Source organism: Myotis nattereri, assembly GCF_964212035.1.
Source record: "Myotis nattereri genome assembly, chromosome: 1".
Lineage (NCBI taxonomy): Eukaryota > Metazoa > Chordata > Mammalia > Chiroptera > Vespertilionidae > Myotis > Myotis nattereri.
Genome location: NC_138075.1, coordinates 63,838,733 through 63,851,603, shown reverse-complemented (window position 1 = coordinate 63,851,603; position 12,871 = coordinate 63,838,733). Strand labels below are relative to the sequence as shown.

At 50.5% G+C, this 12,871-nt stretch overlaps 1 protein-coding gene across 2 annotated transcripts in view; it reads left to right on the top strand.

The window, feature by feature from the left end:
• DUOX1 (dual oxidase 1) overlaps positions 1-12,871 on the top strand; it is a gene marked incomplete at both ends in the record, with an annotated part of 35,090 nt that overhangs the window by 164 nt on the left and 22,055 nt on the right. Inside the window, 11 exons of one of the 2 annotated variants that reach the window (XM_081086443.1) lie at positions 2,482-2,562; positions 2,976-3,140; positions 3,914-4,101; positions 4,268-4,469; positions 4,585-4,751; positions 5,177-5,237; positions 5,374-5,470; positions 9,621-9,711; positions 11,056-11,158; positions 11,418-11,590; positions 12,693-12,868. In XM_081086443.1, the coding sequence (XP_080942569.1) occupies positions 2,482-2,562; positions 2,976-3,140; positions 3,914-4,101; positions 4,268-4,469; positions 4,585-4,751; positions 5,177-5,237; positions 5,374-5,470; positions 9,621-9,711; positions 11,056-11,158; positions 11,418-11,590; positions 12,693-12,868 (1,504 nt within the window). Of the gene's footprint in view, positions 1-2,478; positions 2,563-2,975; positions 3,141-3,913; positions 4,102-4,267; positions 4,470-4,584; positions 4,752-5,176; positions 5,238-5,373; positions 5,471-9,620; positions 9,712-11,055; positions 11,159-11,417; positions 11,591-12,692; positions 12,869-12,871 lie in introns of both variants that reach the window. The other variant, XM_081086442.1, reaches the window with a different exon arrangement.

The following is a 12,871-nucleotide window of genomic DNA, read 5'->3' as shown; positions in this document are numbered from 1 at the left end:
CCTAGCTAACACAGTAGCCTGCAGGTGCTCATCTCCAGCGTGTTGATTGTGCCTTCTTTTCATGTCAAGTATGGGGCCAGGACAGCAGCTCTGAGATCCTGTCCTTAGTCTGACTGGGTGACCCTTTGGCTAATGAGAGTCCTTTTCTTTGCTCTGTTTTCTGAGTTGAGGAGAAGGGGAGACTCAGCCCTATGGCCTCCACCCCAGACCCCAAATAGAAAAAGATTGGTTAGACACAGAAGCAAATGAAGGATCTTGGGGTCAGATTGGACTGAATGCTGACTTCCTCAAAGGGAAGTCACCAATGTTCTAAAACAATATGATTAGGAAAAAAATCCGCAAGAGTTTCATCTTGTTACCTTTGGCTTTGGATAGTCTCTTACTAGAATCTAGAATCTGAGGCAAGTCCCTATAGTCTGGGTCTCTGAGGAGGGAAGTGGGCTTAAGGTGCCACAAATTAGGTTAAAAGAGCAAGTCTGTGATCATCGGGGCGGGATGCAAGAACAAGGAGCAAAGAAAATCTGTGAAATGATCTGTCCTGGCTGGCAGCATAGCCTAGGGTCGGCAAACTCATTAGTCAACAGAGCCAAATATCAACAGTACAACAATTGAAATTTCTTTTGAGAGCCAAATTTTTTGAACTTATACTATATGTAGGTACATTGTTATTAACTTAATTAGGGTACTCCTAAGGCTTAGGAAGAGCCACACTCAAGGGGCCAAAGAGCCGCATGTGGCTCACAAGCCGCAGTTTGCCGACCATGGGCATAGGGTGATGAGCCAGCCCCTGCAGCTTCTCCCTTGCCAGAGCTGCTCACATTTGCATTTCTTCCAACCTTATCTATGCCTTGGCCTTAGATTTTCCTTTTCTCTTGCCTCTAATTCCCAAGAGGCATTCTCCCCCAAGCCCTCCCCAACAGCTCCCATCCCTTGTTCTGCCACAAGTTCATCTTATTTTAGAGATAGAATGTATGTGGCTGCCCTATTTCTGCCCCAAGTTGGGATCCTTAGTTGGGTTCTGCAGGGATGGAAAATTTTTCCCTTCATCCCTTCTTGATTCTTTGGCTTCTTTACCATCCTAAGCTGAGGAATGGGATAGTGGTCTGGGGCACCAAAGGGGAGAAGGGAAATTTATAAGACAATAGGAAGAGCAGATATCTGGTTAGATGTTTGCCCTGCCATCCAGATCAAAAGTTATCTCTGGTATTAACCCTCTTTCTGGGCCAGGCCCCTACCTAATATTTTTTAGATGGTTGAGAAAAGGGTAGGTTTTTCTTGAGTCTGCTATATCTTGATTGTCTTCAGCTCAAAATAATCCACATGCCAAATTGACATATTTTGGGGTCACTTATTCTGTTCCTCCTCAGTTCTTTGCTCAAATATCAGGGCCTGAGTCATTTTTCCTCTCTGACCACCTGGTGTGTGTGTGTGTGTGTGTGTGTGTGTGTGTGTGTGTGAACTATGGGGCAGGAGAGTAGCTCTGAGATCCTGTCCTTGGTCTGAGTGGGGAGACAATCTGAGGAATAGGTCTCCCTCTGGCTAATGAGAGTCCTTTTCTTTGCTCTGTTCTCTGAGTTGAGGAGAGGGGGAGACTCAGCGCTATGGTCCTCGTTTGGGGAAAGGAATCTGGCTGGTCATCTGATCTACTGACCAGAAGGACCCCTGCTATATTTCTGATTCTGGATCCTTCCCTCTGCCCCCATTGCCTGAGCTCTTCCCTCAGCAGCTGAGTACTCCCTCCCAAACCCTAGATTTTTGGAGCAAATAGGGTCAAGAGGAGGAATTATATGGGGGACATGTTGACCCCAAAGAGAAGGGGGGCAAGGTTATCCACTTGACTATCAGTCCCTGATCCCACCCAAGAAACTGGAAAAAAGATCAAAACCACAGCCCTGTGGCCCACATCCTTGCCCTGGGCTCTGCTGAGCAGGAAAGGGCCAAGCCCCTGCCCCTGCCCCTGCCTGGGGATGGATCAGAGAATGACATGTCCTTTCCTGGGTGGGAGAGTGGCTTGCTCTTTGGGGTGGCTGGCTGTTTGGGGGTGGCTAGCTCTTGCTCTGTGTGATGTCTTAAGGCTTGGAATGGCTGCTGTCCTGCCATGTCCCCCAGGGAGCTGAGGTGTGAGAGTGACAAAAGTCTCTTGCGTCTCCTTCTCCATTGCCCCTGTTCTTCTGCTTCCTCTTTCTCTCTGAGGCCCTTTGTCAGCACACTGCACATGGCTACCTGGCTACAGTCCTGAAGTGCTCCCTGCCATATCTGACCCCCTCCCCCACAACAGCTTCAAGATTGGGCTTGAATTTGAACATCATTTTGCTCTGATTGGCTCCCTCTGTACCCTACCCTACCTCCCACATCTGTGCTGGAAGTCCACTTTCTGCTGACCCAAGTGTCAGGCTCACAGGATACAGATTCTGCAGGCCTGCCCATCCGCTCATGTACTGACTTGCCCAGCTGCCCCTTCCCTCCATCCTCACACAGGAGCTCAGAATGCTATTTCCTGGGAGGTGCAGCGATTTGATGGATGGTACAACAACCTCATGGAGCACAGATGGGGCAGCAAAGGTAAGTGAGAGTCAAATGAATACAGAGCCAAGGGTTAGGATGGTGCCCACTGCTTAGGGCAGCGGTTCTCAACCTGTGGGTCGCGACCCCTTTGGCGGTCGAACGACCCTTTCACAGGGGTCACCTAAGACCATTCTGCATATCAGATATTTACATTACGATTCATAATAGTAGCAACATTACAGTTATGAAGTAGCAACGAAAATAATTTTATGGTTGGGTCACAACATGAGGAACTGTATTTAAAGGGCCAGAAGGTTGAGAACCACTGGCTTAGGGGCAAGGACTGGCAGGCACCAGCAAAGGCTTATCCATTCCCAAGGTTTTAAGATCTGTGGTATGGAGGAAGCCTGGGAGAGAGGTCAGAGAACCCCTCTGAGGATTGGTCCTTGCCTCTACCCATCCCATTGCAGGCTATCGGCTGCAGCGCCTGGTCCCAGCCACCTATGCAGATGGTGTGTACCAGCCCTTGGGAGAACCCTACCTGCCTAATCCCCGTGACGTCAGCAACATTGCCACAAGGGGCCCTGCAGGGCAGGCCTCCCTGCAGAACCGCACAGTCCTGGGGGTCTTCTTTGGTAAGGGCCTCAACTTGTAGGGGATAGAGGCCAGGGGGTTCAGCTAGATGCCTCTGTGTCTGAGGGCGACTCAGAGAATGAGGGAGAGAAATGTTGGAGGGTCAGAGAGACTGGGGAGAGAGATGGAGGGGCTGGCAATGAGGTGGGGTAGGGGTGGGAATAGAGGGTTAAAGTCTGGTTAGAAGAGGAATAAATGTGCCCCAGGTTGAGCTGTTGACGGGGCTGGGGGTAGAAGCAGGAGCATGAAAATAATCTGGTGGGGACTCTTGGTGGGATGCTCTTCCCACTCTTTGCCTCTGTGGCTCCTAAGACAGGCACAGTACAGGGTTCCTATCCTGGCAGGAGGGCTGGCGGGTGTCAAAATGGGGTTGCTGGGGCCTAGTGTCGGGTTTGTTTGTTGGCAAACAGCAGGAATGCGGGCTCCTGCCAGTTATTCCAAATGCCTGCACCTGCTTCTCAGTGTCCACCAGGCCACCGGGGCTGGCGGGCCCTCTGGGCGGGCTGCTCCCAGCGATGTGTTGGAACCCATGCTGCCAGGCACACTCACTGGGCACCTCCCAGTTACCAAGGAGAGGGCCAAACTGTCAATGAAAACAGTTTGGACCAGGGTGTAACAAAGCTTTGGGAAGGAATGGGTGAGGTCAAGGCCGGGACTTGCCCAGGATAGCTGTTGAGTCTTTTGCAGCTTGGGCCTGGGGGTGGGGGAACTAGCTACCTGGGGGAGAAAGGAGAGTGGGCTTCCCTGGCCCAGCGCCCCTCCCCTGTGTGCGCAGGCTACCACGTGCTCTCGGACCTGGTGAGCATAGAGAGACCTGGCTGCCCCGCGGAGTTCCTCAACATCCACATCCCACTCGGGGACCCCGTGTTCGACCCCAGCCGGCGCGGGGACGTGGTGCTGCCCTTCCAGAGGAGCCGCTGGGACCCCAAGACCGGACAGAGCCCCAGCAACCCCAGGGACCCGGTGAGAAGGGCAAGTGGAGGGACAGGAGCTGGATCCCAGGCGGGTCGGGCTCTGGGCTCCGGGTCTGGCAGGGTCGTGTGCGGAGAGGATCCCCCTCCCCCACGGACACCCGCCTGGCCCTGGGCCCCCCTTACCCGCCTCGACTACCCACTTGCTCACCTGTCAGACCAACGAGGTGACGGGCTGGCTGGACGGCAGCGCCATCTATGGCTCCTCGCACTCCTGGAGCGACGCGCTGCGCAGCTTCTCTGGGGGACAGCTGGCGTCGGGGGCCGACCCCGCCTTCCCCCGGGACGCGCAGGAGCCCCTGCTCATGTGGATCGCGCCCGACCCCGCCACGGGACAGCGCGGGGCCCGGGGGCTGTATGGTGAGGCCGCGGGGCGCCGGGCCGGCGGGAGGGCGGGGCGGGCTGGGGTCTGCGAGGTGGCGCTCCCCTGGGTCACACCCGCTCCTCTCCCTCCTGCGTCCCCCGGCGGATGCAGCCTTCGGGGCCGAGCGAGGGAACCGCGAGCCCTTCCTGCAGGCGCTGGGCCTGCTCTGGTTCCGCTACCACAACCTGTGTGCGCAGAGGCTGGCCCGCGAGCACCCGCGCTGGGGGGACGAGGAGCTGTTCCAGCACGCGCGCAAGAGGGTCATTGCCACCTACCAGGTCAGTGCCATGGCCCTCCCGCCCCACTCTCATGCCCTGGTCCACGGGACTCTGCTCCCCTGCAGAACCCTCTATCCTTGGACACTGGCCACCCAGAAACACCCTTTACTGGGACAGCTGGCGACCAGGACCGGGTGACCCGCCTTCCCTCTCTCCCAAGATCCCCTGCTCAGGTGGAGAGCTAAAGTCTAGGGATGACAGAGAGGCTAAGTGCCACTTACACAAGAGATTTAGCTGCCCCCCACCCGCCCCCCAATCGCTTGTTTTTTGTGGGAGAGGCCTCAGCTCCTCTCCCATTTGAGTTGCCTTTCCCATGACTGCCCCTGCCTGGTCGTCCTCTCCCACTTAAGCCTTCCCTGGCTCAGATCCCTCCTGTCCTGGCAGCTGGAGCATTCGCCCCACCTTTCCTCTCTCTTGACCCTCAGAACATTGCTCTGTATGAGTGGCTGCCCAGCTTCCTGCAGCAAACACCCCCAGAATATACAGGTGAGGGCATGGGGGGCACCTGTGTTGAGGGAGGTTGTGGTTAGGATCCATGGGTGGAAAGAAGACAGGTGGGATGCCTGTTATGGGAGGATGGAGGGTTCAGGAGTTTATTTCTCCTATTCCTCCTGTGGGGCAGGGTACCGCCCTTTCCTGGACCCCAGCATCTCTCCAGAGTTCCTGGCAGCCTCTGAACAGTTCCTCTCCACCATGGTGCCCCCTGGCGTCTACATGAGGTAAAGGAGGGCTCAAGTGTGTGTTGGGAGGTGAGGGGGCGGCAGGCGGGGGTGGGATTGTCAATTGAGAAAATTGCCCTTTTGAGTCTTCAGGACAGGATTATCAGGGAACAGTGAACAAGGACGGGAAGAATAAAAACAATTGTTTAAAAAGATACATTATTGTGGTGTTTAAGCACTTTAGGTCCATTTTCCTGCAACTGGTGTAGCTCTTAATTCTCCAATTTAAGACTGGCTAATTGAGGCTCAGAAGCTGAGTCACAAAGCCTGTTGTGCTGAACTTGACACTACCCTGGGGGCATTTTTAGCTGTAAATACAGAACTTGGCGCTTATAAATCTTTTGGAGAAATTATAATAAAAATGTGAACCTGACCAGTGTGGCTGAGTGGTTGAGCATTGACCTATGAACCGGGAGGTCACGGTTCGATTCCCAATCAGGGCACATGCCTGGGTTGTGGGCTCAATCCCCAGTGTGGGGTGTGCAGAAGGCAGCTAATCAATGATTCCCTCTCATTATTGATGTTTCTATCTCTCTTCCTCTCCCTTCCTCCCTGAAATCAATAAAAATATATATTTTTTAAAATGTGTGAGAGCTGAAGAAAATATAGGCTCCAAAATAATAAAAAGGGGACTTTAAAAACAATTAATTAATTAAATGTATACAAAGCAAAGCATATCAGTTTATTTTTTTTACAATTGCATTATATTTTTTGAAAATAATATATAAATTTATTAATAAATAACAGTAACAAAAGGATATGACAACAACAGAGGCATGATATAAAAATGACAAAAACATGATATGAAAACAACAAAAACATGATATAAAAACAACAGTGATGCAAACAATGACTGATAAAGTGATTAAACTTATTCTAATATCTCCCTGTACACCACATTAAGAGTGAAAACACTTTCAGTGTGCTTGACTAATTTCCCTTGTGATGAAGTACTTAGAACTTTAACTGTAACATCACATGCTCTTCAAACTCAAGAGAAAGCAATATATAACTGACCATGTGCAAAAACGGGTTCAGGTAGGAACATGCCTACTCTGTCTAGAGTTTGTCCTTGTGATTTATTAATAGTCATCACAAATGCTGGCATCACGGGAAACCGTCGTCGAATCAATTTAAATGGCAGGCCAGTGTCAGATGGGGACAAATTAACTCTTGGAATCAGAACAGCCTCTCCCTCTGCAGATCCTGTTAATACTTCAGCTTCGATAATGTTAGGTCGTAATCTTTTGATAATAAATCTGGTACCATTACAAAGACCCCATTTACTATTGAGATTTCTGAATAGCATGATGATTGCACCCACTTTCAATTTTAATTTATGACACGGCATTCCCAAAGGAGTAATACTATTCAGAAATTCCATGGGGAAATTTTCCTTTGTTTCTTTGTTATGGGGTGGGGCCACAACATTAGTAACAAAGAAACAGAATTAAAACGTTATTGTGGGAAGCCACTACAGTGTTTTGGACAGGTTCAAGCCTTGGACTGATGAGAGGGCACACTCCTCTCATTGCCACATGCAAGTCCCTCCCAGCACAATTATAGCCAATAGCTGTAGTTGTGAGCTTGAACCTATGGTCCGAACACATGGCCCCACGTGCCTGAGTGATGTGGGCTTGATAGAGTTCAGGTGCAGGTAGTTGAGTAGGATTGAAACCCAGGAGAATGTATGTAAAGCTCTTGGTCACGCCCTTACTTTGCCTCTTAGCATCTGCCAGGCAGGCTCACTCGGCTCGCAGGCTCACTCGGCTCGCAGGCTCACTCGGCTCGCAGGCTCACTCGGCTCGCAGGCTCACTCGGCTCGCAGGCTCACTCGCATGGTATCATTAAGTACTCCCAGGGTTTGATTAAGTAATTAAGCTCAGGAGGCTCTTGATTCTTGAGATCCTCTAGTCTGCTGTTAGAACTCTGTATAATATTCTTTATTTCAGTCAGTGTATGCTTAATTTCCAGTTGGTCCTTTTTCATAACCTTGAGGGTCTCACTAGATTTCTTGAGGGTCTCACTAAATTTATCAGCAGTTTTGAGAAAATTCTTGAAAAACCTTATAAGTGTGGTTTTGAACTCTATATCCTGTAGTTTGTTTTCCTCCATTTCTGTCACTTGTGACCTGTTTCTTTGTCTCCACATTTTTTATGCTTTCCTGTGTTGATAGAGTGGCTTTCTGTGCTAGGTGTCCTATAGGGCCCAGTGGCTCAGCCTCCCCAATTACCTGAGGTGTACACTCTTGGTGCACCCCTTTGTGGGCTTTGCATACAGTCTTGTTGTAGTTAAGCCTTGATTGTTATAGGTATCACTGGGTGGAATTGACCTCCAGACCAATCGGCTATGAGAATCAGCTGTGTCTATGGTGGGAGAACTGTGCTGGAGACACCCTTCTGGGGCAAGACTTGCTTCAGTGGGGCTTTGGTGCTCACTGAGTCTGCCCCCTGAGTGTGTCCCTTATGGATCTGAGGAGTTGTAATCTGGCTGGTCCCACTCTGACCACTGGGTACACTGGCTCTTGGATCTCTAAGGAGGTGCTAATTTAGCCTCTGTCTGAGGCTACCCAGCAGGAGCTATGGAGAGATCTGCAGATTCCTCTTCTTTGCTTGGGGTTTGGAGGTGCCTAGATGAGGCCCAGCTGTGAAGCAATGCAAGCTGCTATGGGGCCTTGGGCCTTCTTTTGGATGTTCTGGGTCTCTCTGACCCAGCTGCAGTTTGTTAGGTAATTTTCAGATTACAAAGGGCCAGGCCTTTCATATGCAAAAGCCTCTGAGCACAGCTTGGGTGGGGCGGGGTCTCAGGGAATCAACAGGGTGGAGCAAACAGCTATGGCTGATCCTCAGCCCTGCCCTAAGAGGCCCAGGGTCTCAGTGTCCCATGGTAATCACTGCAAGCACCTCTGAGAGAAAGCCACCCTCGAGTTCTGCCCAATGCCAGACAGTCCATTTCTCCCCAGAGACTCACCCGGAACTGGAGTTCAGAGCAGTTGGGAGCTTGAGACTCCCTCCCAATTGAAAAAGACAACTGTGTCCTCAGTTGCCAGCCCTTTCCACATGTGCCTCCATCTCTCTGCACTTTACTTCCGCACCTCCTCTGAGTCTCAGTGTGCTTTTCTCTTTCCTTCCAGTTGTAGAATTTCCACTCAGCCAGCCTTCCTGTGGTTCTGGATGCTGTCCATTTTGTCTTTTAGTTGTATTTTTGAAGTGGTTGTGTGAGGCAGCAATTTCCGGTGTTTACCTATGCTGTCATCTTGGTTTCTCCATTGCCCCATTTTGCTTCCATTAAAAATGTCTGTGTATTTCCAACCCTCAGCAACCGGCTTCCACCAGCAGAGGCAGCCTGCGCCCTGGGCGAGGTTACCTCTGAGGAGACCAGGGGCCTGTGGCTGCAACAAAGGTGGTTGTGAGCACAGGGGCTGAGGTTGGGGCCACACAAAGGCTCCAGGGTCTTCACGGCCTGGCAGGCCACCCACGGGACCCGGCTCAGAGGGGAGGGACGCTGGTCTGGCCAGGGAGGGGCCCGGATGCTGAGACAGCGCCCCTAGGATCGCCCTGGCTAAGCCTGACTAGCTCACGCTGGCATTGGCAAAGCCCCCTGGGCCACCGCATCAGCCCCCAAACAGGAGCAGATCTGCATTATAATTTAAAAAATTTTTTTTTTCTGGAACAATTTCTGTTGTTCCACTTATTTATGCATTCGCTGATTGTTTCTTTTATGTGCCCTGACCAGGAATCAAACTCACAACCTCAGCATATCAGGATGATGCTCTAACCAACTGAGCTACTGGGCCAGGGCTGGAACAATTTCTGGATATGCCTGATAATGGCCAAGGAATCATAGCAATTGAGTTATTCATAGACAAGTAATTTCAAAAGAACAATTACAAATTCGTTCAAAATGTATATGTACATGTGGAAAGAGAAAGAGAGTATAAGCAAACTCTATGGGTGCATTTTTAGATATTTGGTCTGATGTGGGAGAGGGACCTCCCCAAAAATCAGACTGTTCAGGACCTTCCCTGAACACATACCACCTCAGGGAAGCCATGGCCTGGCCCCTCGATACAGCCTGAGAGACCAGAGCTGATGCCTGACATTAAGACCCTGGGGTCTCAGTCACCACTCCCCTGCTCCTTGCATTTCAGAAATGCCAGCTGCCACTTCCAGAGGGTCATCAATCAGAATTCAAGCGTCTCCAGAGCTCTCCGGGTCTGCAACAGCTATTGGAGCCGAGAGGTCAGAGCTGGGGACATATATGTGGGTGGGTATGTGTATTGTGTGTGTTTGTGTGTGTGTGCATGCACACACACATACACAAGTGTTAGGGTATGTGGTGAAGGTGGGCAGTAGGGCTGAGACAGCCAGCAACTGGGATGGGCTGGGGTAGAGGAGGCAGCCTGGGGACCAAAGCCGTCTCTCCTACCAGTGTCTGAGATGACCAGGTAGCTGTACATGGTCAAAAGTCAACCCTCTATTCTCACCTCAGGACTGTGCAAATGTGGCTCTACATTTATTGCTTCCTCAAGGTTTTTCTTCTCCCTTGACAGCTCTGAGTCCCCTGTAAGCCTTGGAGTACCCCAGTCATCCCAGCCCCCAAAGAAACTCTCCAATTAGACTTACCTAGGGCAGCAAATGAATATGTTTTTGTGGGTTGGAGGCAAGGAGAAGGGAGGTATTCTGAGAGATACCAGGTATAGTCTGTCCACCCAAACCAGGTCAGTGTGGGTCAAGAGCATTGATCATTAATTTAAAGCAAACAAACTCAGAGTTCATAAAAGGGAAGTGAGGAGGGAGGAAAAGAGAGAAGAGGAAGGCATAAGATCAGAGTCATGGAGCTGAGTTTAGAGAGCTCAGTGTCCTCCTAATCTCTTTTTATTACTTTATTAATTTTATTTCATTATTTTTAAAATCTCTAATGCCCTTTTTAGTAAGGGGAGGACACTGAATTCAGAGGGATCCTATTACTTGCCCACAATCACACAGCTGGTTACCAAACAAAACAAGAACCAAGATCTATATTTTCTAGTGTCTTTGTCAACCATGATCTCAAGTCTGTTTCTAAAAATAGAAGAAATAATGAATAAATAACCAAAATAAAATAGAAGAAATCGCCGAAACCGGTTTGGCTCAGTGGATAGAGTGTCGGCCTGCGGACTGAAAGGTCCCAGGTTCGATTCCGGTCAAGGGCATGTACCTGGGTTGCGGGCATATCCCCAGTAGGAGATGTGCAGGAGGCAGCTGATCGATGTTTCTCTCGCATCGATGTTTCTAACTCTCTATCTCTCTCCCTTCCTCTCTGTAAAAAATCAATAAAATATATTTTAAAAAAAATAGAAGAAATCAAGTATTTGGTCCCTTGTGCTCACGGACACCTTTCTCCCTGAAAGGTCTGGTCAAGGGCTTTGGATGAGGACATCACTCACTGTGAGTGGTGAATCAACCTGTGGAAGAGGAATGGCCCACCAGTTTGGGAGTAAACAGCAGGACTGAATAGAGAACGTAGACTATAGGTGGAGGGAGTCTGGCTGCCCAAATTCTGGCCCCATTAGCCACACTCGTCTCCTCTCCTCACTCCCCTAGCACCCAAACCTACAAAGAGCTGAAGATGTAGATGCGCTGCTACTGGGCATGGCCTCCCAGATTGCTGAACAAGAAGACCATGTGGTGGTTGAGGATGTGCGAGGTGAGGCCAAGACTGGCCTGTAGGCTGTGCACCCCTGGCCCCTGGGAGGAGGTTCAGCTGCAGCTCCAGAGCCAGGCCAGGCAGGGTATCCAGGGCTGGGAACCTGCGCTGTTTCACTGCTAAGAGAGCTTCTGACCTAATGGCCACAGCTCCCTCTGCACAGCTTACGTCCCAGGGGGCTGGTGGAAGCCTGGGGCATGGGCCGGAGGGGCTTTGATGTTGCTGAGCTCCCTGAGACTCTCTGCTGTCAAATTCACAGATTTCTGGCCCGGGCCACTGAAGTACTCCCGCACTGACCACTTGGCCAGCAGCCTGCAGCGGGGCCGGGACCTGGGCCTGCCCTCTTACACCAAGGCCAGGGAAGCACTGGGCCTGCCTCCCATTACCAGATGGCAGGACATCAACCCTGCACTCTCCCAGAGTCATGGCACCGTGAGGAGTGGCCGGGACCCAGAGGGCAGGGTGGGAGGGCCATGGGAACACTGGCCTGAGACACAGAAGATGGGCAGTGAGACCCGGGTACCAGAGGCAAGCACCTGCTGAGAGGGGCAGGGCTCACCCACCTTGCTTTTCCCAGTATCACCCATCAGGCTGTAGGTGACCAGGCCAGCAGGAGTTGGCTTTAGGCTCTGCAACTGTTTGTGGGGCATCTATTGCATGCCAAGCACTTAGACGTTACCTCATTTACTCTTCCCCGATTCCCTGGGTGGGTAAAGAAAGTTATTGACTCAGGAACAAGTCGTGCCTTCGCACACTGGTATTCATGCTGCCTTAGGGGAGTCAGCTCTCACACCCTACGCTGTCACTGCCAACAGACTAGTTTTAGCTCCTTAACATCTTGCTACAACAGGGTTTCTATAATTGATGACAGTGTTCTTGCCTTTGCCCTTACTATTTTATAAAATTGTTGGAAAATAGAGAATTGAAAGACCAACAAAGATGTGATATGTGTGTGGGGCTTGTGAACTTTATAAAATCAACATCAAGATAAGAATCAGCGGGCATACCCAAAGTAGCAGATCTTTAGCTTCAATTGCACTTCATTCGGATTAAACTGGTCAAGTGCTTATTTACGTTGTGAAGAAAAGAACTAAAGTAAAGGTGAGGTAGAATATGCTGCCCATATATTGTTGAAGGCTGTCTTTAAAATACAATGTATATGTAGGGATTTGATTTTTTTAAACACTTCTTTAGGTCTAAAAAATGGAAACCTTTTCTAACACATTATTCTACCATTTAACATTTGCACTGATTTGATTCTTGAACTCGTATACCTTTCCAAGAATAAGTTACGTAGGGGATTGGCCGCCTATTCTATTCCAACTTTGTAAAATAGGCAGCTGAATCTGTGAGAGGATTCCCATAATGAGTGAACTTACGCAAAGCACTCAGAGCAGTGCCTGGGGCGTACATAATAAGTGAGTTACTGTTACTGTCATTTATTATTATCCCTAAGGCTGATCCCTGGGAACCATCTCTTTGCCTGAGGGTGATGCCAGGTCCTTACACTCACTCCTGTCCCTTCTTGCCCCAGGTGCTGGAAGCCACCGCTGCTCTGTACAACCAGGACCTGTCCCTGCTGGAGTTGCTCCCCGGGGGGCTCCTGGAGAGCCACGGGAACCCCGGGCCCCTCTTCAGCACCATAGTCCTCGACCAGTTTGTGCGTCTGCGGGATGGTGACCGTTACTGGTTTGAGAACACCAGGAATGGGTA